General features: G+C 33.6%; 1 protein-coding gene across 1 annotated transcript in view; it reads right to left on the bottom strand.

Moving 5' to 3' along the window:
• Positions 1-5,397, bottom strand: part of LOC106672311 (toll-like receptor 6) — a 32,673-nt gene extending 27,276 nt beyond the window's left edge. The window contains exon 1 of the mRNA XM_014403637.2: positions 1,460-5,397. Coding sequence (XP_014259123.1) covers positions 1,463-5,332 — 3,870 coding nt within the window. The 5' untranslated portion in view covers positions 5,333-5,397 and the 3' untranslated portion in view covers positions 1,460-1,462. The remainder of the gene's footprint in view (positions 1-1,459) is intronic.
• Positions 5,398-27,146: the final 21,749 nt, after the last annotated feature.

Here is a 27,146-nt window from a genome sequence, read left to right as displayed (position 1 = left end):
TTTCTAATTACCAATAGTTATTTTTCAGCATTTTTTGTATATTTTTGATACGTTTTTATGCAGAAACATTGATTTTTAGGGCGTTATAATGTTTCAAGAGCAAATGAGTATATACAAACGCGATTGATCAATAAAAAATAAAAACGTGAGTAATCAGGCGAGAATGTACATTCACCCCGGAGCGACTTTCCTATAATTCTTTTAAAACCTTGTACCCCACGATCTAAGAATAAACGGCCTCGCCGTGGAGCTTTGTCAAAAGCTAGGTGACATTGTCGCATGAGCAAACTCATTATTCACGCATTCATCAATGAAATAAAGCACTTGTTTGTTTTAAAACAGAAAGGGAAACTTTAGTGTATACAAAAGGAGAGGTCAATCAATATAGAGGGGCCTATACAGACTCCAGTCTTCGAGCCGTTCCCGATAATTACAGCCTTGGAGAACCTGAGGCCATTGTTCTAATACATGCCATAGACCCCTCTCTATTCACCACACACATTATAATCATATTTTCGTCCCAGACCACCCCAGCATTTTAACCCTAAGCCCTTAAGTGGCGTGTTCAACAATGAAAATTGTTTCGTTAAGATAAAAAAAAAGAGTAAATATGTAGATAGTTCGAGATTAAGATTTATAGTTTCCTTCCCGATATCGGTAAAAAAAAGCCCTCTAATGAAGCGGGTACAAAACGTAATAAGATTCTTGTAAAATCATTGCCTGGATTCCGATTGGATTATTAATAAAAGATGTATAAAGTATGACGGAGTATTAATACCGGTCTAGTGGATATGGTGTAGGCTCTCCTCTGAGGTCCCCTGCCGCCGACCGATCATCAATCATTTGCTCCATTAGACAGCAAATCCCATCCCATGCCACAACAGTTGTTACATATTGTGTGCATGGGACACATTCTGAGTTTATTTTAAAATCCGAGGGAGTTTGGGATTTTTATCATCGTTAACTGGCGATTTCTATCTTTATTTTTATTTTTTTTTTTTTTTTTGAAAATCAAGGTCCTGGTCCGTGTTCGTCTAGAGATGTGGGAAAACTTTTTTTTTGTTAACTAGAAAAGGGGGCTGAAAAAACATAAAAGGAAAAGTATTAACCGCCCGTAGAAAGGGACAGTTAAGAATACCCTTAACCACTACCTAGACGAGGCAGGGATAACAACCCAGGCCAAGATTGGACATTTCTAGGAGGAAACCATAAAACTCTAAAAGAAATTAGTATTCAACAGAGTGGCCACATAATTTTATTCGCGTTTTTAAATGTTTTAGAAAAATGGGAAATGTTTTAGAAAGAACTAACTGTTAATAGTGAAAATGTTTGTATATTTTATATTATTATGAAATTTGTTTAGGGAAAACGTATACAATTTGATTAAAGTAACGCTCAAAAAATAAATATTTCGGTGTTTGTGGCCACCCTTTGTCAAAAATGAAATATTTTTACTGACCTGTTAAACAAAATACGTCCTGCCGCCTTGTGGACACTGGGGGTCCGGTATACAGCTATAGACGTGATGATGGACCTTAGGAGGAGGCCGCTGTTGGTAGTCGATAGAAACGTAACTATGGGGCTCTTCTTCTTCGTCGGTCGTCCTTTGGGAAGACTCTTCGGAGACACAAGTCGACTGCGTCGGGGCGGAAGATTGGGTCAAGGAAGCCGGCGACATCCGGTACCACGTTTCTTGCGATGTCGGTGCTGCGGTGTACCTCGCGCCGCCGGGCCCTTTCCCTTCGACGACGACTTTCTTAAGCCCTTCCTGACTCTTCCGTTGTACGTCAGGCATGGCGTACCTCAGCTTTTCCCAAAACCTCTTCTCTCCCCAGGAGATGACTTTGCAGGCTTTGAGAAGGAGCTGCAGTTCCGGATCGGGTCCGACGTCGGTCGTCAGGAGGAGTATGACTTTACTCCTTCTCGAACGAGTCCTTTCTAAGCAGGCTTGAAGAGCCGCTCTGAACGGTGGCCTCTCCCATTCGTTTTGAAGGAAGGAGAGTGACAGGACGATAACGATCCTTCGAGCCGCGTCAGAAGCTCCTAAGATGCTGTCAGTGAGGTACGAAGGACTCATAACATGAAGATCTCTATAATGAAGAAACAAGGAGTAGCCCGATCTTTCGAGGCTCGAGGCTATCACTTGGCTCACGAATTCTTCGTCCTTGACGCTATACACCATGTACGCGTCGTACAATCTGTCGTCTTCTCTATCCGAACCCTCTCCGAAAACTCTGACGCCGTATTTGGAATGTATCCAGAGGCTCATGTTTTTACGGAAAATAAAACCGACAATCGTAAGCATAAGTATAATTATGAAAACAACTAGGCTGGCGGCTACAAACGGTATATAGTCTTCTCCGAGTATAGCCGTGTTGTAAAACGTATTTCGATGTACGGCGGAAGTCGCCGCAGCAGTATCTCTGGCCTCGCTACAAGCTTTCATTGCGTCTAATACGGTCGTTTTACCGTCAGAACACAACAGTTTATCGGCATTGAGAGTGTTTGTATTTTCTTTAAGCCATACCTCCATGTGATTGATGTTGCTACACGCGCAAGTCCATGTGTTTCCTTCCAAGGAAACGGTGGCGAGAGTTTCGGAAGAGAGTTGTTCCCAAGGTTCGAAATTGACGATATTGTTGGCTTCCAATTTTAAAATTTCTAGAGTTTTCATGGCTTTGAAAGTATTGTTTCCCAAATGTTTGATTTCGTTGTGGTCCAAATAAAGTTCGTTCAGATTTTCTAGTTGGTCGAATTCGAAACCTCTCAATTCTTGCAAATGGTTGTTTTCCATGTGCAAGACCCTGAGTGAGGTGACTCCGTTAAAAGTTCTGTTGTGTAAGGAATCGATATTACTGTTGTTCAAAAACAAAACCTCCAATTTCTTCTTACCTATGAATACGTGACTTCCCAGCTCGCCGAGATCGTTACCGTCGAGATAAATCTCCGTCGCGTCCATAGGTATTTTGGTCGGCACGGTATTGTAACCGGCGTTGGAACAATCGACGACGTTGGCGGACCAGGTATGGTCGTGGTAGCAGGTACAGTTGGCAGGGCACGTCATCTCACAATCACATGCGTCAAAGTCACAACAGTGACAAAGGGCGAAACAGTGGGTCTCGTACGGGCACAAAAACTGCGAGGGCTTGAGGTCCATAAGCGGTTTTGTCGGGCTCCCACGGCTGTGCGTCAACTGACAAGTCACAGATTCTAAATCCATAACACGAGGGTGTTGTCTCAAATGGCTTAACTGATTGATCCTCTGCAACCATTCCATTGTGCAATCACAATGAATTGGATTGTTTCCGATGTAGAATTGTGGTAGTTCTTTACCTTCGGGCACCGGATCCAGCCTCAAAGCCGCGAGATCAATCGTCTGGATCTGATTTGCGTATAGCACCACTCGAGTTAAATTGGCTTTCTTTTGAAAAGTGCCCGGTTTGACTTTTCTTATCAGATTGTCGTTTAACAAAAGACTTTCTACTTTGTCCGGTATCGAATTCTCGTTGATTTCCGTCAATCTGTTAAAACTCGCGTCCAACATCTTTATCTCGAGATTAACGCCTTTTCCAAAATAATTACCCAAATCGGCCACGTTATTTTTGTGCATGTCCAGCCATTCCAAACTCTGCGGAATAAGCGAATAATCGAACCACTGTAATTGGTTGTCGGAAATATTTAGCCAAACGAGACCAGGCAAGTTGATAAACATCCCGTTGATATCCTTCAATTGATTTCCATCGAGTCTAATCGCGTGTAACGTCGAGCTCGTACCGAACGCCGATTTATCGACGTGCTCGATTTTATTGTAAGCCAAGTTCAATACTTGTAGCGAGGGGAGCGTAGAAAAAGTGTCTTTCGTCACATTCACAATATGGTTATCTATAAGCCTGAGCCCGTAAAGTTGGTCCAACCCTTGAAACGAAGAGCCCACAATGTTTGTGATTCTATTTTCTCCGAGGTCTAGTGTCTCGAGAAATCTCAGTTCCGAAATCCCCGCTGGGACTTCTTTCAACGAATTTCCACTCAATCCGAGATCGTGGAGATTAGAACAGTTCTTAAAGGCTTTTTCGTCAATCTCGTCGATTTTGTTATGATCGAGAAACAGCTGGTTCAGGACGTACAAGCCGGCCATGTGGAACGGCTCGATTGTCGTAAGCCTATTATGAGAAAGTGTGAGGGCGTGTAAATTGCTCAGGGTGACAAAAGCGCCTTCCGCGATGCACTCGATTTGGTTGTGCTCCAAATTCAATATCTGCAAACTGTACAAATCTTGAAAAATCTGGGCGTCTATTTTTGAAAGTTGGTTGTGACCGAGATTCAGGACAACGAGACGGACGAGTCCGGAAAACGTGTCTCTGTTCACCCAGGAGCTCGTCAGTTCGTTTTTAGAAAGATCGATCACGAGAACTTGGTCTAAACCTTCCAGCAAGCCGGGGGCGAGGACGTTGATGGTGTTGTTGTTAAGGTAGATTTCGCGCAGGTCGCGAGTAGACTGGAACAGTTCCGGCGGAAGAGCAACAAGTCGGTTACTGGACGCGTTCAAATATTGCAGCGATACTAGTCCGACAAACGCGCGATCCGCCATTGTTTCGATGTTATTATCTTGCAACAATAACTTTTGCAACGACCTCAAACTGGTGAACGCGTTATCGGGTATCGCCGAGATTTCGTTAGCGGATATATCCAACTCTTCCAGGCCTACGTTGCACGTTTTTCCAGGCGCTGTAGGACCCGCTCCCCAGTCGGAAAAACCCAGTTCGAGCACTTTTTGAAGCCGGTTACGCGACATGTTGAGATGAGTAAGAGAATAAAGCGGGCAAAACAGTTCGTTTGGGAGGTTCCAAATATTATTGTCCGAAAGGTCTAATGTTTTCAATTGTGTCAAACCTCTGAATGCGTCGGAGTGGAATTCCATCGTCATTGCCGACCAGTCGGTGTTATGAGTCCTCAAGACGAGGTTCTTCAATTCCCGCGACGTCGTGAGCACGCCCGCGGGTACATAACGGATTTTACAAAATTCTAAACGCAAATCCCTCAACCTGTGAAGCTGGGTCATAAAACTGTTCGGCTCGAGGGAGCTTTCGAAAAAAAGTACGTCACTACACTCTAACTTGAGAGTCGTTATCATATCCATTTGCGCGGAGGTCAAGTTGGACAAGACGCTATCCGCATTTCCGATGGTACGTAATTTGCACTGCAACGACACTGTCACTTCGGGTTCGTCGGCGACACTTAACACGCGTTCCCAATCGCAGTCGGGCTCGTTGGTCGCGATAGCCGAGGACACGGCAAAAATAAATGCACAGAGTGCGATCTCTACGAAAGCCATGGTGGCATCAGGACCGAACCGATCGGCTCGACAGCCTTAACAGAACTGACTACTTTCGACGTCGACTAGTGCCTTCACCCTTCCTGGCAACTACATTTCCGACGCGATAGGCTGCGCCACCGACCGGACCTGTAGGCGGTCCTTACTCCCCACCAAAACCCCTCTTTTCCTATATTTTGCCTTTATAAATATTAATATACGTGGATTTGGCTTTTTACGTTCCTCCCATTGGGAAATTTTTGGATCCTACTCCGATCGCCATCCATCATTACCCACTTATCAGAAATTGCTAATCATTGCTCAAAAATACCATTAAAATGAACTAACAACTTGCTCCTTATCAAACATTAAAATTTCGAAAAAGAGACATGTAGAAAAAAAGTGGAACGCTGTATTCAATAAGCACAAATGGAAACTAATTTGCAAAATTTGGCAAATCAACCATGCAAAATATTTCCTTTAACATTTAACTTTAGAAACTCCTAACTTCATGCCGAGCTTTCGTTTAATTCATAAGATAAAATATCGGACAATATTTTAGAATAGACAATATAGAATAGACAATATTTTAGACAATCATCAAAATTATTTTATTTATTAAATTAACCACATTGGTGAAAAATAATTTATCTATAATCGTTTTTCGTATTTTGATATTTTAATTGCTGCTTTTACATGTTATTTATGTATTATCAAGGCTTTATAAGCATTTACATATGTACCTGAAAAAGAAATTGTAAACTAACTCAGCCCTGAAGATGTTTACAAATTAAACGAAAGCTTGGCATAAAGTTGGGAGTTTCTATGTTTCTGTGACCTAATAACTGGTTATCACACACAAAAATCTACACAAGGTCGATCCATCTCTTAGCAATAGTTGTCTGTTCGTTTTTATCAAAGTAACAATGCCATTAATATATAATGTCTACTTTATGTCTACATCTTTTGCCATAATGCCAACCATGAACCATAATCAAACTTAACTTGTTCCCTGTTTCTAAGTTCAGAGAAAAATTAACCCCAATAGTCAAGCTTCCTTCTTTCGATTTGTTTATTTGTTTGCAGGCGGGAGTAATCCAACTATTTACATGCACATAAATAGAAATTAACTTTTTTTTTTATTTCGTTTTAAAAAACTAATAGCCGATAGTGAGTTAGGGGATCGAAATGCCAATAAATTTCGAATATAACACACCAGAAAAAGGTTTAATTTTTAAATTTGGTTATTAACAGAACAACCGAATGTGATGGCTAAGTATTATATTTCGTTTTTTTGAAACCATCCATGGAAATTCCTAGGAGTATCGATGCAATAAGTAAAACAAATATTATACGTGCAAACTATAGCATGTAAATATGAAAAGCAAACATCGAGTGTTGGAAGCCGTTTGTACATCAGCATGATCGATGGGCTCCATTCTACGAAACCGATATCAAACAGTTTTGGTGTTTAAACAGATTGGCGTGGAGCCACTGACGCTTCAGTCAGTCTCCTGTGAGGATTACGGGGTAAATCAGTGGATGGACGCTTTTTGATAGAGAGATTTGTATATGGGATAATTTGGAATGCAACCTTTTCCGGCGGGAATGGGTTAAATGAGAATATGTACATCTGTGTGGTTGGTGGAGTTGTTAGCCTAAAATCCGTCTTTGACCTTTTTCAGAAGGTTTTATAATTAAGGGTTGGGTAGGGGTTTCCTCAGACACTGAAACGTCAAAAATTATGGCACGATACAGGCCTCTTGTATGACTTCTTGACAAACATTCTGACAAACCACCTAAAAATAAAATGCTTCTTTACAACACCATAATTAAATGGGCTAACGATCTGGAAGTCCAGCTAGGTACAGTCAAACATTTACCTCATAAAAACTTCCAATACTTAAATCTACGAAAAATCCTAGATGCTCCATTTTATGTATCGAATGGAACTATATATGTAACTGTACTTAAATATTCATTTCGTTCAAGGTCAAATCTGCTCTCGTTACTGCAAATTAAACAAAACTATCTCAACCACCTCAGCACATCCATAAACGTAAGTCAGGACGTACTCCGTTACAACCCTCTGTGAGGTATCGTGAATGGTTTGCAACAGGGATTAGGACATTGTTGAAGTGCACTTCTAGTAGGGTTTTCTTGTTTAGAGTGAATGTTTCTTTGTCCTTGATATTCCACTGTCTTAGCCTGGTTTCGAGAATATGCAGGTGATTTTAGAGATATGTCCGGGAGTGTAAAGTGTGAAGAGCATACTACCTTGTAGGAAACCTGCTAAAATTGAATACAGAGTAGATAGTGAGGTTTTGTGGTAATTCTGGAAGGTAATAAGTTAGCAGGGTGTGCTGGAGCTTCTACAACAGTCCCGAGTAATATACCCGCCGAAAGGCTTGGGAACCAAGAAACACCCCAGGGCAATATTGCTTTAGCTCAATGCGATGATAATTAAGTAGTAAAATTGTTCACCAATTAATTCAAAATTTCTACGAATGATTTTCTATTTACAACCAACAGATATGCTTATTTGAAAATGAATAATAATAATAATAATAACAAAGTTTGAAGTTTATTCTGGAAATATTCCAAATAGGACAAAGTACAAGGTGGATACTTTTAAATTTTAAAATATAAAATATCTGTCCAATAAATAAGAAAATTTGAACCTCTTTATCCACCATCTTTTGTATTTTTCTTGAAAAATTTAGTTCCCTTCCTTCTGCCCATTAAATTATCTAACAAATTAAAATTGTATTAGTCAAAAACAATCGTTCTGTTTTAAAATTTATTTATATTTAACAAATTTTGTTTGCTTTTTAATAATAAATAAACTAAACGTTTTATGAAGTATTTTACAAATATTCAAAAATTTTGACCCTTCAGTAAGATTTTATGAATTTAAAAAAATTGAGTTATACAAATGTTTTGCTTTGTGGTTAGCGAATTTTTCCAATGATGCTTTCAGAGAAATCGTTAAAAAGTATATTTCGCCAGATTTAAAAATTAATGATATCGATATGTTATATTATACAGTTATATGAAGCAATAACAACAATAACAGCAACAAAATTGTTTAAAGTCATTCTTCGTTCCAGACAATTTAATAAATTCCAATAAATCATAGATATACAAAAACAATATTTTTTGCATGATTCAATTAAAATCCTGATTTTGCCAAAACCCCAAAAAACTAAACTTAAAAGACTCGACTGATCATGTATTAAACTTAATTACTAATTCATTACCTTGCCCTCTATAAAATGTTCCAAACAGGCCTAACCCTTAAATGCCGATTATTTCATTTATTTACTCAACTAATTTAGTATTGAAATCCGTGAAATTGGTGATTAATTATGAAACAGCCCTTGGCTTTATGCAATACGTGTGGCTAATTGAATTTAATTAATTATTATGAACAGTCAAATAGCAGAACTCGATAGATAATTAAATTATAAATAAATAAAAAATTATCAAGCTGCGTTTTTAGAAAGTAAAGTTGTAATTATTATCATTAATTTTTTTCACAATTATATATTCGAGAATTTAGCTAAAATTGTCGCTACCATATCTAGAAACATGAAATTCAATATTCACTATCAACTCCTTGGCCTCAATTACACCCAGCCACCCATAAACGCAAATATAGATTATCACATAACATGCGATATGATGATTAAACTGCTTTCAATGTAATCATCAAAATTATTACATATATAGAAAATGTACTTCAGCAGATACCTGCTGTGAAAGAAAGGAGATTTATTTTAGGCCAAACATAAATAGCTATTCCTAAAATTGTTCTGTTAAAAAATCACAAGACACAAATGATAAAAATCCTACATTAGTGTCCATTTTATACTTACTTATTCAGTGGATTATCTATGCAGATAGACTAATTTATATACGTTCATAGGAAAAACAAAGTCTTCAAAAAATGGATTGTTTTGCAGAACCGTGTGATTATTTTGTATCTAGACAGGGATCTTTCAATAGTTTTTAGGGAAATTGTTGCAGGTATAATTTATAATCTACTTTAACAGAAATCTAATTTTAGTAATCAGAAACTCGACTGACATTAAACTTACTAAAAGATCAAAGTTGAGAAGGGTTGATCAATTCTTGTTTAATCTCGTGTCAAAGTATGATCAGTTTAAGATTGCCGGATAATTTTTTTTTCTGTAAACACTTTCCGCATTAATATCTATAAAAAACCTTTGATCATCTTATGATCGATCTACCTACGCCTTCTTTATGAGCTCCTGTTCTCAGTATTCCTAAATTTTTAAATTTCCACTGAAAAATGACATTTATCGAACTGAATTCCTTTATCAAAAATAATGCAAATTGAGTCAGATTTGTTCTTAATTTATCCAAAAACTACTATGGAATGAAAAATAGAGAATAGAACACGGGTCTCACTTTGCAATACTGTACAATTTTCTACTGTTTTCTCTTGTAAGCGAATAAACCGTCCAGCTCTACCTTGTGATCTTTCTAGGAAGCTCCTAAGTGTCCTATCCTTAATCTATTTATTTGAATTACTTGTCTGTACAGACCCTTTATCCATTGCGAATATTCAATTTTACTTCAATATTGCGAGTAGAATAAACTCTGAACTATCTTTTTTTTAATGTGTGTGTGTGTGTGTGTGTGTGTGTGTGTGTGTGTGTGTGTGTGTGTGTGTGTGTGTGTGTGTGTGTGAATTGTGAAAATACGGACTTAAATTAATGGTAAAATGGCCAACTTTGATATGTGAGAAACGTTACATATACTCACAAACTTTTCAGAAGTTTTAACTACGGAACGAATAACTGCGCGAAGTACAAGTACTTAAGAAGTCGTTTAAGCGTAAAGTTAATATATTTATACAGTAACGTTAAAATATGGATGAAAGGTGATCAATTTTGTGAAGATTACGTCCAGAGAAGACTAATTATTGGTTGGCATATTCGTAAATGAACTCAATGAATAATTTTCTATTTAATTGCTTGTTTTGGCTTTCAAAATCCAAAATCTGACACATCTTTTAATTTTAATTTTAAAAATTTAAACTTTTTTTATTAAAAATTATAAAAAATAAATAAATATATCTCAGTCTCAACACTACACATAAAAATGACACATCTACACAGAAAACAAACACTTTGAGCCATGAAGATGATCTCAATAAAAGATCGAAACATTGGCACGATAAAGAAAATGTTTTTCTAAAACCTACGTCACACCAGACCGCATCTCACGATCTCCGAATAATCATTAACTAACGGTCACTAAACACCACACATAAATAATAAAACGTTTTCCGTAAATTTATCTCATATTTAAAGCTCAGAAAGAAAAAAATTAACCAAAACCATATTCAAAATACCTACGTTATAAAAATATTAATTGAAAATTAGTTAATAAAATTATTACAAAATTTCAATTTAGGCACGTTTTCCCATAAATAATAAAACGTTTTCCGTAATTTTATCTCATATTTAAAGCTCAGAAAGAAAAAAGTTAACCAAAACCATATTCAAAATACCTACGTTATAAAAATATTAATTGAAAATTAGTTAATAAAATTATTACAAAATTTCAATTTAGGCACGTTTTCTCGTCAGCCTTGGACCTTGGAGCTCTATCTTGTGGTTCTTCCTGGAATCTATTTTAATTTTGTCCCTATTTCACTTGATGTCTTATTTCAAATATCTTTCAAATATATCACATCACATACCAACTATCTTTCAGATATATTTCAATCCTTGTTTCTTCCCTATTTTAGCACAAACAGACCTACGAACCAATTAACTAACAAGATATACCAGAATAGTGTTCTATCCTGTAACCGAATTCTTATTTCAGTCCTTGTCTTCTCCGAAAAGAATGAACATCGAGCTCGTACATACAGGCTCCAAATACATAAAAAAGTTTATTCCCTATTTTCGTCTTGTCCTATCCTTCAAGTGAGCCCATATTTAGCCCATTTCTCTCTTTCAACAACTTCTTTGTGAAGCTTCCTGGAATCTATCATGATATGTCGGATTTTTCATGGTGGTTTACAAACATATATAGGCTTATTTTTTTAAATAAATAATGAATGGTTATCACTGATTTTCCGTTTGTACGCCCAAGTGTGCCCTTATCTCAGCCCTGGTCCTCTACGTAAAGAGTAAACCAATTATATAGATATTTGTAATTATTCTTTATTATCATTGTATCCTCATTTTCAATTTAAAATTTTATTTCAGACCCTCCTCTTGGGATAAACCATCGGACTACTTTTTTGTGACCCTTTCAAGAATCTCGAATAGGTATTTCGTTGGGTTTTTCGTGACGGTTTAATAAAAATAATGAAATATATGTGTTTATATTTTAAATATAGAATGTATGTTTATTCATAATTTTTATTTTGTTCCCCCGTAAAGTGAATCCATATTTTAACCATTATTCTCTCCATAACGAATAAACCATTTTGTGTACCGACCTGGAATATTTTACTATATCTTTTTTCAAGGCAGTCATGTATATTTATATTTTTATATTTTCAAGTATGATGTAATGTATTACTATTCTCGTTTTTCGTTGTTTCCTACCTGTCGATTGAACCCACATTTCGGCCCTTTTTTCCCCCTACGTTAGAAACAAACCTTCAAGCTCCATCTTGTGTTTACCCTAGGAAGCTCGGGAATCAAAGGGACCAAAGAAGCCTTTTAGCAATTTATCCTTTTTTCAGGCCTTCAATGCAACTTCCGGGTTTTTATTTGGCTTTTTAACATTTTATTTTAATGCTGATAAATCTCGATGAAATTAACCGGAGATTAATAATTTGTCAATCCACTCCGGAACGATAAACAGTGAAAAAAGGATATTGTTCTCCCGAACATTGCAGAAAAGGATCCTTCCCCTACCCAAATTTTAATTTTTCAGAAAAGGAAAAAGAATAACTTAAAATCCTAAGTGCTTATTTTAAAGTTCAGATGTAAAAATGCAAACCATAAATTTAACAAATAGACTTTTAAAACGAGTCATTAGCCTTTTAAGAATTTTATCTTTTGAATGCGGAACCCTTGCTTTATCTAAGCGATTAATTACAAATTCTGGCATGAAATAATAATAATCTTTTTGTAAAAAAAGAAGTATTATTCCAACGATTAATGTTCCCACATGTTTCATACCTCCTCCGATTTTACATGCAATTTGTGCCAGTCCATTACTTATTTGGCCTGCAAATACGAACATACGGTATTTTTGGTATTTTTTCCCTTGAGCCGTTTAATAACTTTCTCTTTTAATTCAGGAAATATGAATGAAAGGTATTTCCCCAAACGTTTTACCAGATTAATAAACTAGATTATAGCTGATGTTTTTTCTTTTATATTTGATTTTTGCTTTATTTGATTGAACAAAAATACGAAAGTGCGTTGAATAACGTCTATCAAAATGATTTTTTTGCTGTTTGCTCTCAAGCACTTTTTTCTTTTATTATCACTAATATAGTTTTCAATAGTTCTCATATTTTTTGTTTTTATTTGAAGCACCATTTTGAAATATTCAAACTTCACATTTTGCTTTAAGTTTTATCTTCTACTTTATTTGAAATGTTCAACATCCAAACTCCCCCAGATACAGATAAAATTTGGATAAAAGATTATCGATTTCGTTTAGATTACTAGAAGAGAAAACCAGTTATTGGTTGGCATATTCGTAAATTTAATACTTAATGAATAATTTTTTATTTAATTGCTTGGTTTTGTTGGTTAAACTCCAAAATCTGACTCATCTTTTAATTTAAAAAATAAACATTTAATCTTTTTTTAGTTAAAATTATAAATAATAAAATGTTTTACATAAATTTATCTCATATTTAAAGCTCAAAAAGGAAAAAAATAACTTTCACCAAAAACCTTATTCAAAATATGTATGCTATAAAAAAATTAATTGAAAAACAATTAATAAAATTATCGCAAAATTTCCATTTAAGCACGTTTTCCCGTCAGACAGAAACTTTGGAGCTCATCTTGTGGTTTTTCCTGGAATACTTATATTTAAATTTCGTTCCAATTCCGGTGATGGCTTATTTTAAATATGTAAATGAATGTTTTTTCCTGATTTTCATATTGTACTAGAATAAAAGTGTATCTTTATTTTATCGTTAAGAATGTTCTGTAAGAATTTTATTCATACATTATAAATATGTATTATGTGTATGTATATTATGAATATATAAAAATAGTTGTTTCTTCCCTGTTTTCATTTTGTCCTATCCTTTAACCGAGTCCTTTCAATCTTTGTTTCTTCCCTATTTTAGCACAAACAGGCTTAAACCAATTAGCCAACCACATAATCAAAAATCGAAAAACAGGCTCAGAAACGATCAACCGAAAGAGAATGATACAATATCGAATTGTTAAGCGAAAACATTTTTCACTGTTATAAAAATTGTATTTTACAACCAATATCGTTACGTTAAAATCATCAATTTCATAAAATGTTTTGACTACATAGTTTGCTCGTGGTTGTACGCATCCAGAGGTTTCCCATTTGAATAATAATAATAAATTATTATTAACATAGAATGTAACGCAATTTGATAATTGTAATGTTTTTATTTTATTTTACAATTTTGTAACTATATTGTAGGTTTCGAACTTTCATCTACAATAGTAAATGTTTGACGAGCTTCCTGTTATTATAGAAATCCTTCTTAGAATAAACTCAATAATCATTCTACTGCTATCTAACAGTAATCCATTGTACTATCTGGTCCTTTTAACCATTATACCTTATGTTCCTATAGAGATGATATAGAAATATCTGTTTTTAAAAGTTTATGTCAAAAAATTTTGTAAAATTTTAAAAATTTATTTCTCATAATTTTCTAAGTTATTGAAACATCAATTAAAATTTAATTACTCCTTTATAGAAGGATCGCTGTTACAGTTGAGATTCATAGCTGAAATAAACGCAAAAGCTTAAGAAAAACGACTAGACCAGCAAGAACCAAGAAGAACAATTAAAGTAGAAAATTTATGATAGTTCGTAGCCAAGTAAAGAAAGAGAGCTTTTCTGAACTTTTATTTGAAAAAAGACTGCCAACGATTCAAAGCCGTACAATAAATTCTGTTAAAATGTGTACGGGTCTGTTTTTTTATTACATTTTACTAGTTTTGAATGCTTGAAAATGATCATTTAATTATTTTTTATGAAACCTATTAAAAAGTGTAAAAAGACAATAAAGGATTTTCGAACTCGGTGTACATAAATGAAAGTTTATAAATTCCGTTTTCCAGAACTTTTCGAAAAAAAAAAGGTTAAAAACATTTTAATATTTACTGAACGACTTATGTTGACTTAACCAAAAAACTTTTTTTTTGTTCTTACTGAAATTAAACACCGAAGAATTGGAATGGTTCCCAAAAGCTGCAGGCGCATCTCTCATCTTAGCAGACCATGCAACGGGTCGAAGAACCTTCCTCTTTGACTAACCCAACATATTTTCTTTTAAAAGAATTGTGCCAAGGAAAGAAAGGTTTGCCAACAAGACCATGTATCTGTTGGAATTGCGAACGGTGATTCATTGTGATGGTCAGGCTATAAACTTTGGAAGGTACAGTAGCTGCACATGCATCTTGATACCGAAAAAATTGAATTCCTGTTACTACAAGGTTCAAACGGTTGCAGGAGTTTATATACATATATGTATTTAAAGCAATAAGTTAAATTATTGTGTTTTATATTTCTTTATTTTTCCTCCGTTAACCAAACGTATTTTCCACCTTACATTTTTTTGTGTTTTATTATTGTGTTTATTTTGTGTTTATCTATTATTTCAGATAAAACTTGTGTGACTTTGTTATCTCATTTCACCCGGCCATACGTGTTTAAAAGGCTTCACAACATACCTACTATGTTTGATGTACTCAGGATACTCAATATTACACTGAGGTCTAACTCTCATTTGCGCAAATTAATACAGTCATATTAAAAAGTTACGTATTGATCAGTTGGTATGTACATCTTAAAAAAGAATTCACCAACACTCTGGATCAAGGTATGGTCTCTGTTCACAGTCCTTGTTAATGTTGGGTCTAAATCGGACTTGAAGGAAATTTGAGATGGCCTTTAAAAAGCTTTAGATTGTTTTGCCTGATGATACTTCAAGATAGGTCGAAAGCTTGGCAGTAAAAACTGAATTTTCTTTCTTCTTCAAGACCATATCTTGATCCCGAGTGTCAGTGAGTGAAAAAGTGGTCGATATTTCTAATACAGAAAACATAAAATTGGTGAGCAACCGTGGTTTTTGATATTATGTCGATGTCACGCCCATCATAACATCGACTTAACATAAATACTCACGCTAATAAATACATTCTTACAAAAGTAATCTCTCCAATCAGTACGTTTAATTTAAAAATCGGAGGTACCGAATTAATTGATAGTGCCTTACGTCATATGGGGGGGAGAAACAGGAGGAACCCCCACCCATGCTCAAACACTCACGCTACTAAATGAATAAGCTTCTAAATAGTATTTACAGTTAAAACGTATTGGAGAATCAAGAAACATTTGATATTACTCAAACGTAGAAGACCAAATGAACCCTTTTTCACTTCAAATTAACCATTTTTCATTTCAAATGAGTCCTTTTTAAATAAAAATCACCACCATCTTTAAAGCATCAACAAAACCTAGGAGAAGATGTAATGAAATGAAAGTACTTAAAGCAAAATTCCTTTTTGTAAACACATATATAAAATAACTGGGCTCTTAAAAACCACTATTTCTCACAATTCCCACATTAAAGGATGAATCCTCTATTTTTATATTATATTTTATTACTTCAGCATTTTAATTTTAATTAATTATCATATGGTGTTTAAGAGCCCAATGTTTTTTTCTCTCTTCTCTCTTGGGAAAGTATGCATTATTGTTTTAATTGTTGATTGTTAAATTTATATTAATTATGTATATTTTTTCTTAATAAATAGGCCCTGATGATGGCAACATAATGTTGCCGAAAGCTTGGTGATCCCAACACTTTTGTCTTTCTTTCACCTAGTAAAGACCTTAAAGAAGATTTGAACTCTACATTGAGCACAATTATTATATATTTTAAAAAATTTCAAATTTGAAGAATAATCCTTTATTTTTAAATTTTGTTTTCTATAATTTTTAACTGTAATTGTAATTAATTTTATATGGTCTTCTTAGAGCCGAATTATTTTGTATAAGAAAATTCCCAAATATACGGGGTATCTTTTACATGCTTATAAAGAAAGTATAAATTTCAAATTAAAAATGGTTAATTTTATGTAACAGGTCTTACTACGGTAACAGGGAAACGCAGATTTATGACGCATCTATTGCCGATCCACCTTGACCGCAAATCAAACAATATGGTATGGAAATAATAAGCTGGAAAGTTCTAACAGTTTCTCTTTTCTACATTTATTTCCTCTTGAAGTGTACACAAATTCATGTGCAGCAGGTAAGTTTTAAAAAATCCACATCAATCCAAACTTTAAATTGAAGCATTAAGTATTTCCAGCTTAACGTATCGTACCGAAACTTCTATAATCCTTTCCGGTTTCAGTCAAGTGTCACTTTCTCATGAAATCCTCGGCTCTTCGCTTTTCCCACGTCAAGTATCATCCACTTGTTCCTTGTCAATCTCGAATACCATAGTCCTTCGCTAAAGGATAAATACTACTTATTTGTTGCTTCGTATAATAATTGTTTATATTATAGGAAATAAATTGAGAACGAACACAATACTGGCGAATAACAATTTATTACTATTTTCCTCCATACTTCCATATAATTGTTTTGGAGTAATAATTTCTTAATGTTATTTTCGCCACGTGAATTGAATTTATGTTTTTATGGGTCTCACACTTTTTATATTCGCGTACCCGCATTTGTTAAGTGTAAATTAAGTTTTAGTCATTTTGAGTTTTGATGACAGACTGAAAGTGTCATTTTAACTCATTCTTATGAGAAATTTTACAAAGAAATGCTATTGTGTCTTTAAAATAATTAAAGCACACTTTCTCTGTTTGTCTGTCTCACTATCTTCTCTCTCTCTCTCTCTCTCTCCCTCTCTCTCTCCCTCTCTCTCACTCNCTCTCTCTCTCTCTCTCTCTCTCTCTCTCTCTCTCTCTCTCTCTCTCACATCTTCATTTAGATAAACTGCGTCCACATACATAATACACACACTACAATGACACACCAACATTAAGGCCAAAGCCCACATTTCTGTCTGTGGTAGGGAAGGTTGCTCTTAGGCTCCATATAGAAAGCGTGTAGGAATGCCACCCGATATGAGAATCGTACTTGAACCAAGCAGCAAGTATCTGGGTCCCCTGATCCGATTTTTTAATGAAGCTGATTAGTTTTATTATATATAATAATGATAGTTTTTATGTACCTAGCGCGTGTAGAGATTGAATGTGTTGATTAGCGTGAATATTCCTTAGTAAAGAGAATGTATGATGTGAGATGGTCAATGGCAGAGAATTGAGTACCCATCGATCCTCAATTAGGTAATTTACATAACATGTGCAAAGGGTCGAATATCGAGTACTTCTACACCCCAAATGAATGAATGGTATGTAAACAGGAGAAAATGTATTTAAGAATGAACGTGAGGACGAATGGGTTTGGATGCTGAATTGACCTAGCTGTTGATAGCATCCCCCTCTGGTATAACCTAGGGCACCATTTTATATGCAGCCTATAAATTATCCTTACATATACGATTAGTTGATTTGTGACTTACTAGTTTAAAGTAAAATAAAAGGAAATGAAATGGGAGATAACAAAATATAAATATTTTTATTTAAAAAAAGTATTGTGAAATAGGTATAACCTAGAAATAAAATAAAAATGACTGTTTTTTCTAACAAACTCACTGATGTGTCCTCTTTCGGTGCTGATCTGTTAATAATCCCTCCTCTCCTCCAAACCACGACCGATGAATCCTGCGAAATGCCTTATTTCCGGAGATACTTAAATTGTAATTTAAATATACAAATATCAATTTATATGTAATAACTTTTAAACTTCTATCCTGATTGAACCTACTCAAAAACATTAAAAAATAACCATCTCAAGGGAGGGCTGAACGTTGGTCAAACTCATAACCGAAGTTGATTTCAGTCATTTAATATGCAAATAATCAAAGACATGTCACAATCAAAATAAAAGGTTACGTCATACAAGTTTCAGTGGGTTTTACTTTTGGCCAACTTTCATGACCAAAGTCGTCAAAGCGGGTTTAGTATTGCTTAGAGCCTTCATTTCATTTCAGCTCTTTGGTGTCTCATGAAATATAATTATCGACACGTAATCGGCTCCACACTAAATTACTATTCGATACGCGCAATATGGTGAATTTATTTATTTCAACTATGATCGCAGTGCCACGTTTGGAGGAGACTACCTGCAGGTTGGAAGACATCGTTAATAATATGCGCAACCGAGTCGTTTAATCAGATGTAGGAGGTGCAGGCAACTCACAGAACATTATGAGATATTGAGCGATTAAAAACGAGACACAGTGTCATACAGACGGCACAGTAGAAACAAACGATAAACACCGATAATATTTATTATTAATTAATATAGATTAAAAATTAGTGTCCCAATCGGTATTCGAACCCACGACTCTAACTGAGTAACTCTTGAGCTATCGACTTCGATCCCCTCGGATATCAACCCGCCCATCACAACCTACAACCCTTCGAATTTTCCCTCTTTTTGTCATAGTTTCAAATGGGGGGGGGGGGTTCCTGGGTTCGTATCCCGCTCATGACACTAATTTTTCATCTCAACTAAAAACGTTAGATAAAAAGAATAATTAATTTGGTTAATTTGGTTAGACCACTAAGCAAATGTGGAGTAATTTATTATTAATTTTTGCAGAACTTCATTGATTACGATATTGTAAATAATTTGTACATACACGTATCCACACTCGTTACACTTATCTATCTATCTATTTATTTATTTATTTATGTATTTATTTATTTATTCCTATAGAATAGACGCATGTACATTGGAACACATACATGTCCACACGTTACATTTACCTATCTATTTAATTATTTATTTATTCTTAGAGTGTGGATACTTGTGAGTTCATGTGATATGTGTGCAATCACCTATTTATCTGTGAATGTATGTACATATTTATTTATTATCAAATTTATTATCTATTTATTATCTAATTTATTACCTTATTATCTAAGTTATTATCTAATTAAATATTTATTATATTTATTTATACTACTTATTCATCCTATTTATTATTTTATTTTTTAAAGTATACATACAATGTTTATACTTAATTTATAAATATGTACATATAAGTTATTTAAATTTGTTATCTCTCAAAAAGGTGATTCTCACTTAAAGTAGTTTTAAATTGTTCACATAATTTAAACTCATGTACATTGGAACACATACATGTCCACACTATCCTTTTAAAAAGTATTAATTTTAACTCATTAGTATGAATCAAAAGTGACAGCGGATTTTTTTTTAGAATCAGTTTTTCCCCGCTAAACGCAGTAACAGGCTACATAATACAAAATGATTACAATATTAAGGTTGTAGAAGGTTATAAAGCCCAGTGTCTTTCGCACTTCTAACGCAAACGTAAAAAGAGTCAGGTTGCAATCTGCACATATGTAAATATTTGGTCAAATATACTAGTTTTTCTTTCTTCTTCTTTAATTTTTGCATTCTTACAGAATGATTGGTTACTTTGGATTAGAAAACCTGCAAAATAATAACACTAAATTTACTTTTATTAAATCATTTGTACTGTTAATAAAAGTAGCAGAAAAGTCATTCCAATTCCGTTTTCGACTGGATGTTTTCGTTTTGAAACAAATAAGCCGCAAAAAAATCAAAATGAGATTTATATGGCCATTCCAATCGGTTTGTAAAGAATATAAAACGGTCCTGATTGAATTCGAGTTACTGTTAATTTAGGGGGGGGGAAGGACAGTGCGCTTAATAACATTGGAAAAGCTCACACAGTTTACTAATTAATGCCGGATCTGATCACGTCTTATTCAATATTCATCCAAATAAAATGAATTAGGCTATCGGATATATTATTAACGAATAGCACAACATAGCAATAGCAACAGCAATTGATGGAAGCTCTGATTAATTAATTGTTTTTTGTTTTGTTCTTTAAACCAATCTAAAAACTATATCATTACTTTTATGTACGTAAAAAAATATTATCACTCTACTTCTGCTGGATTTAACAAAGCCTTAACGTGGGACCTTCCTCGAAAAACCCGTTTGCTGAGTAGTAGGCCAAAAAAGAAAATGGAAGTGAACCTCTAGGGTGGACGACCTCATTTAGGGGTGACACTTTTTGCCCTATTTGATTTACAGGGGATGCCGGACTGATTTTTAGTTTTCCTTTTTCTGGTGCGGTACTTTTGAAACTGCTCCTTCGAGGGAGAAAGTGAAAGCAATAATTTTATACCTCCACTAGAATATCGAGGGTACATATTTCCAATTTTTACTTTGACCCAGATTATATTCAATATTGTAGTATATTTTTGGCAATTTATTATTGACTTCGGTGATGTTTCTTGAATTCAATGTCAAACGAATTTCTTATTTCTAAGCAATTTTTGTTATATGACAATTCGAATATTATGTAGTTTATTAATAGAAAATACAGGCATATCTGTAACTTGAAGACTACGAATGGGAGATCATTTTGATTTTTAAAAATTTTTTTTGATACAAACTTAAAAAATATTAGTGTGTCAATGCGTTCTTGCCAATGGAGCCAAGAAAATTTTAAAAAATTAGCTGTTAATATAAGCTGTTGCCTATTTTTGCGTGTATTCCAAACTTAATGTACATTTGCTTTTTCTTCTACGATAAGAAAACCATCTGCATGATTATATTAAAAAAGATTAGAAATATAAAAATTAACAGAAACCAAAAGACGCTTCAGTTAGTATGCCAAAAATCAATTAGGATTTGTTTTCAGCACCATTTAAAGCTCTTAAATACAAATTTTGATAGTTTAAAAAAATAGGCAGTTTTGGGTTGGATTAGCAGGAGTTTTTTTTTCACCGAGACCCATGTTCGCTTAAAAATATACATCCTCTCGATATATATTTCGATATACATTTATAAAAATATCATACCTCTCGATTTCTTCCAATTCTCATGATATTATAACAATAGGAAAGCTATCTAAAAAGTTAGAAATTATCGGCTTTAAGCCTATGACAGCAATGTTTTGATTTTATATCATTACAATTGAAGGAAAGGAAGAAATCAACAAAAACTCTCACGACGTTTTATTTTAAATCTCCGGTTCAAATTTATTTATGAAAGTTAAATTTTTGTCATTACCTACAGGGTGTAAGGTTCTAAAACTATATTTTAGGCCAATAAAAAAAAATACTGCCTTCGTTATGCATAGATTTTTCAATCAGTATTTATCAGTCTTTTATTTTTTACCTATGATGAAAAAATAATATGCAGCATCTATAAAATGAAACTAGGTATATAAAAAGTTACAGAAACCAAAAACGCTTGTAGTAAAGAAGGCTTTTAAAAAAATAATTTTTAAACAGCAATTCAGATTCGTTTAAAGCCTCCAAATGCAAATTTTTATAGTAAACAAAAATAAACATTTGGAATCAGCCAGAGAATTTTTATGTGTCTGATGTTCCGTGTTCAATGTAAAAGTTCGTAACTTTTCTGGATTTTATTCAATTCGTCGGTATTACAACCTATGAAAAGCTGAATTTCTCTCCTTTAAGCTTTTGTAAACAAGGTTTTCTATACATCAGTAGTCTCTTTTTTTAATGGCCTTATGTTTCAATATTAGCCATAGTACGAGTTCAGAGAATGCGACAGCTTTTATTATATTCTTGGGGGACGGGCATTATGAAAAATTGTGATTTTTAGATTTTTTGGGATTTACAATTCGGCAAAATCATCGTTTTAAATTAAGTTTAATATTTTTATTTTAAGTTAAATAAGACAAGGCTTATTGGTCACCGGTTTTGGGTCACCGATTTTATTGAAACTTTTCTAACGATACTTGTTCTATAAATGTTAGTACATGTATTTTAACGTCAAGTATTATTTGCTTTTTTCCTGGTATAAAAGACATAATATGCAGGATTGTATTATACGAATATTGTATTATAGAATATCCTATAAAACAGTTACAGTAACAAAAAGATGTTTCTAGTAAAAAGTAGGCAAAAAAATTTGGGTAAAATAGTGATTAGTTTCTAGCGCTCTTTAAAGCATTTCTGTGATTGTTTTGGGGTTGTTAAACCACTTATAAATAATTCACAAGAATCATAAATCAATTCATTTTCTGCCTTGGTTCTCTATGCTTAATTGTTATTATATATTGTATTAAATGTTAAAGTAACCTAAGGACAAATCTAGTAAAAATAAGCAAAAAAATTGGTTTTCAATAATTAATCGAAGTTTAGATTATTTTTTAATCCCTTTAAAACCTTGTGGATTGGTTGAGACCACTCTGTGATTTTCAAAAATAATAGGAGTACCATTTCACAAAAATTAATATTAAGAGGTTTTTAGAAGGTTACAAATCGGCAAACACCTTATTTTAAATTATTCACGAGTAGAGGGATTACCAGTTTTAGTGACTTTTGGGGCGTTTTTGCCAATGCGCCGTAGGAGCCAGAAAACACAAATATTTTAAGCGCACAATTAACCTTTAAATGCGTTTTTTGCCTGAATTTCAAGTAACAAATCACTCGATTTGTATTGTACGCAAGTTAACATTATTCAGGTCGTATTAAATGAGATAAGATATGTAACAACTTACAAAAATCAAAAGGGTTTGTGCAATTCCGTGTTGTTTATACAATTGTCAACCCCTATGAAGTTAAATTAATGGAGTCACATTAAAGGGATGGATTTTGTTGATTTTTGAAGAAATCGAAGCATTTTAGAAGGTAATCTTCTAAGTTTTAGATAGTGTTTAGCACTAAAAGTCATAAACCATTAAACGCTATCATCTCGCGAACGTAAAGAGAAAATCTCACAAAATAATTTTTATTTACAAGCACACCACTGAAGTTATGAAAAAACTAAAATCTGTCTGACAAAACTGCAATGATACCTAAGTGTGTAATAGGAAAGGAGTCGACCAATATTTTCTTTTATTTGAAAAACATATTTATGGAATTTTCCCGTTTAGTTTCCCTTTTCATATTCCGTTTCGAAACGGTCCCATTCAAGTGAAATGGGTAAACGGCCTGTTACAAGGCCAAACGTATAACTCAAACTGGCTTTTATTGCATGTCAATCACTTTCCGTTTCGTTTACACTGTTGGGCACTTTGCGTACTGTTCGGTAGTAAAAATTTCAGGGCTACCGATGCTGGCTTTTCTTAAAAGTCGGGCTGGGTGACGTCCCAAGCCTCTGTTTCATTATTGTTTGCTTCGTAGGCATTCCTTCCCCAATGTAATTTGGGCAAGTTGCCTTGTGAACTGTTTACGAAACATACAAAAGTGAAAGGAGGTTCAGCTAGTTGTAAACTTACAAAGTAAATAATTTTATTTATTGATGGTAAATCACACATATCGTCATGTTCATTAAATCTACTTGCCTGTCACGAGTAATAAAATAATCCTTTTTTCCACAAATTGTAGAAGACAAATAAAGACAATAAAAAGGACTAGTTTACTGCATTCCACATAATATAACACTTTAAAGACAAGTAGTACAAACAAATTTGAATTATTTGATTATTTTATTTAACACTTTTTTGAAAGAAATGGTTTTTGTCCATTTTTTGTGTGGATTTCATTTTCAAACTAAGACTTAATTTCTGAATATCATTACATACCTTGCATATTTTCAAAAAATGTACATATACAATAATTGTTACAAATTGTAACAAAGCAGACACTCATTTTCTCTCCCTCTCTTTCTTTCTCTCTCTCTCTCTCTCTCTCTCTCTCTCTCTCTCTCTCTCTTTGTTTTTTTCTATCTCTATCTCTAACTATCTATTTCTATCTCTATCTATATATCTATCTATCTGTCTTTCTCTTTTATACACTTATAATGCAATGGTATTGCAAATTTACTGTTCACTTCATTTTGTTATGTTTCATTACCTTGATTATTAATCATTTGGTATATATTCACATTATTTTCGTTACTTCGATAATAATTTTAGTGTTAACACTCTAATATTTTCACCATCTACGCCCCATTTTGGTACTATTTGAATTTAAATAACTGTTTATTACACTTTCAATTATCAGATACTTTATATTTTGGTGAAATTTGATATTGATGATGTTGGGTAGGTTAAATACATTTTTCATAGTTAAGTAATCGGTTGTAAATTGCAGCAATAAATGGTTGATTAATAGATCAATATATAAAAACAAAAATTTGGATTATTTTATTGAACAATTTAAATGTGTGGAATGTGTTTACAAATTAAGCCCAATAATAAATATTTGTCAATAAAAAACGTAATCTTTATAAACAGAAATTATTGCATTACTTAATTTCTTACAGAAATCGCTTTATCTATGAAACAACTACATATGAAGCTCATTTACAGTCAGAAATAATGTTTTCTGCCTTAAGAGTTTAATTGAATTTTGTTAACAGATCTAAATATGTCTGACTTTCTATCCACACGGTTAAAAAATTAGAAATAATTTCCAATAAATGTTTACGGTTAATTTGGCTTTCTCTCCCTCATACACACACACATATAACGTAAACAACCCCTTCCTAAGCAAAATTTAACCACTTGAAGATGTAAGAAAGATACAAATCCTAGTTGATTATTGAAAATGACAATAACACAAAATGAATGGAACTTAGTCAGAAAGCATTAAAGAATTAATAAAGAGTAAAGTAAAAACAGTCATGTTTCTTCTTGGCTGTCAAAGCTTCTAATGGATATCAAGTGTAATTATTGAGAAATAAAGAAATATAAATAAAATAGTTGAAAAAGAAGAAAAGGTTCAGCATTTCGCAATCTTCAGTGGTAGGTCTATGTGGCTTTTAATGGCCGTGAGCGGTGGGGTGTTGTGCCGTCGTTATCTTTGTTTGCGTTGCATTAAGTGGATTAAGTCTGTTTTTTTCTTTTTTTAAGTTTCTTTATTCCGGTGTTTGTGATAGTACGCCCTTTTAATTCGTACGGTGTCTTGAATTGTACACGGTGAATGGTGTAAATGATGTGTGCGAATTATCAGTTTATGTTCATAAGTTTTTTTTATGTTAAATGTATTATATTTGTATATTTCTAAGCTTTGAAGTATGTTAATTTTTTGCCCATTTCATGCTTGTGTGTATTGTTAGGTGTTTTTAGCTAGATTTTCAGTCATTGTCCTTAAACGATCTTATATTGTTCTTTGTATCTGGCTTTCTTTTGTACTGTTTGCCAGATATATTTGTCTCCCCATTAGCACGTTTCGGCTTGTACGTAATTTTTGTTATGCTAGTTGGTTTTATCACTGTTTTGTCTTAGCATTTTTGTTACTGTGTTCGCCTTCTTTAGAGATGTTTTAATCTACACTTTGTTAAATACATTCGTTAGTATTCTTTATTTGCGTTTGTGAATGTTTTTTGGCGTCGTTTTGTTTATAATTAACGTGATTTATTACCATTACGTACTCACAATAGTAAAAAAAAATATAATAAAAAAAATATATATAAGTGTGGTTTCAGTTTAAAATTAAGTATATGATAACAAATAAAATTAAAAGAAATGTTCTAGTTAACGAAACAAAACTGATTTCATTTATTAGGTTTAAAAAAATAAATGACGAATTAATTATACTTTTTATTTAAGGTCTTGTTTGAGATGAAAAGCTATGTCACGAACGGGATTCGAACTCACGATCTTCGGTTCAATAAACCCCTTCTCTAACCACTTGAGCTGTTGTGACATGAGAAAGCTCGTGGATTCGAATCCCGCTCGAGCCACTAGCTATTTCATCTCAACCAAGTCCTTGGATAAAACGTGTAATTAATACGGTCAATTATGTCTATTAAAAACATATATGGATTAGTAAATAACTATGAAGAATGTAAAGGAAATAGACTAAATCAAGGCAACGGCTAGTCCTACGAGAAAAAAGAAATTCTGAAAATGGATAAAATTATGTCAATTTATTGCCATTACTAACGTACAAAAGAACAAAACGTACTAGTGAACAGATTCGTTTTGTTAAAAAATACATTTACATCAGTTACTGTATGTTCAATAAAGGGTATTTATTTGCACGTTCAAACAAGCCAAATTTGCTCATCAATGTTCAAATATGAGTTTGAAGTTTTTTTCTTTTTGACATTCGTTTACTTTCTGCTTAAACGTTCAGTAAAAACACAGTTAGAATTTTTTTCAGGTCGAATAAGTTTACATTGCTCATTGAAGCATCAGTTCGATTGACGATCTCCGAATGAAACACTGCTACCAATGACATTTTGATTTACAAATTTAGACAGAAAATAAAGCTAAAATCGCTTTTATGGAAAGTTCGGGTTCACAGAGCGATACCGCCAAATTAGGAAGGACATTCACGTGAATCTTTCTTCTAGAAAGAAAATTACTATGACCGTTTAGTGTTTGAATGACTTTGGATGAACCCGTTCTACCATTACGACCCATGAAACTGAAAGTTACTGACAAGCAATATATTATAAACTTGAGGGTAAATGGCAGGTCACAATAACAACAAACGACTTTCGTCATTCGCTACCTACTCATTGAGTGCAAGTAAAGTTTAACAACCCATAACAATAAATACATCTTACTTCACTAAGGGAT

This window comes from Cimex lectularius, unplaced genomic scaffold (genome assembly GCF_000648675.2).
Source record: "Cimex lectularius strain Harlan isolate CLEC.00 unplaced genomic scaffold, Clec_2.1 scaffold161, whole genome shotgun sequence".
Lineage (NCBI taxonomy): Eukaryota > Metazoa > Arthropoda > Insecta > Hemiptera > Cimicidae > Cimex > Cimex lectularius.
The sequence above is the reverse complement of the archived record's forward strand: the minus strand, read 5'-3'. Positions and strand labels throughout refer to the sequence as shown.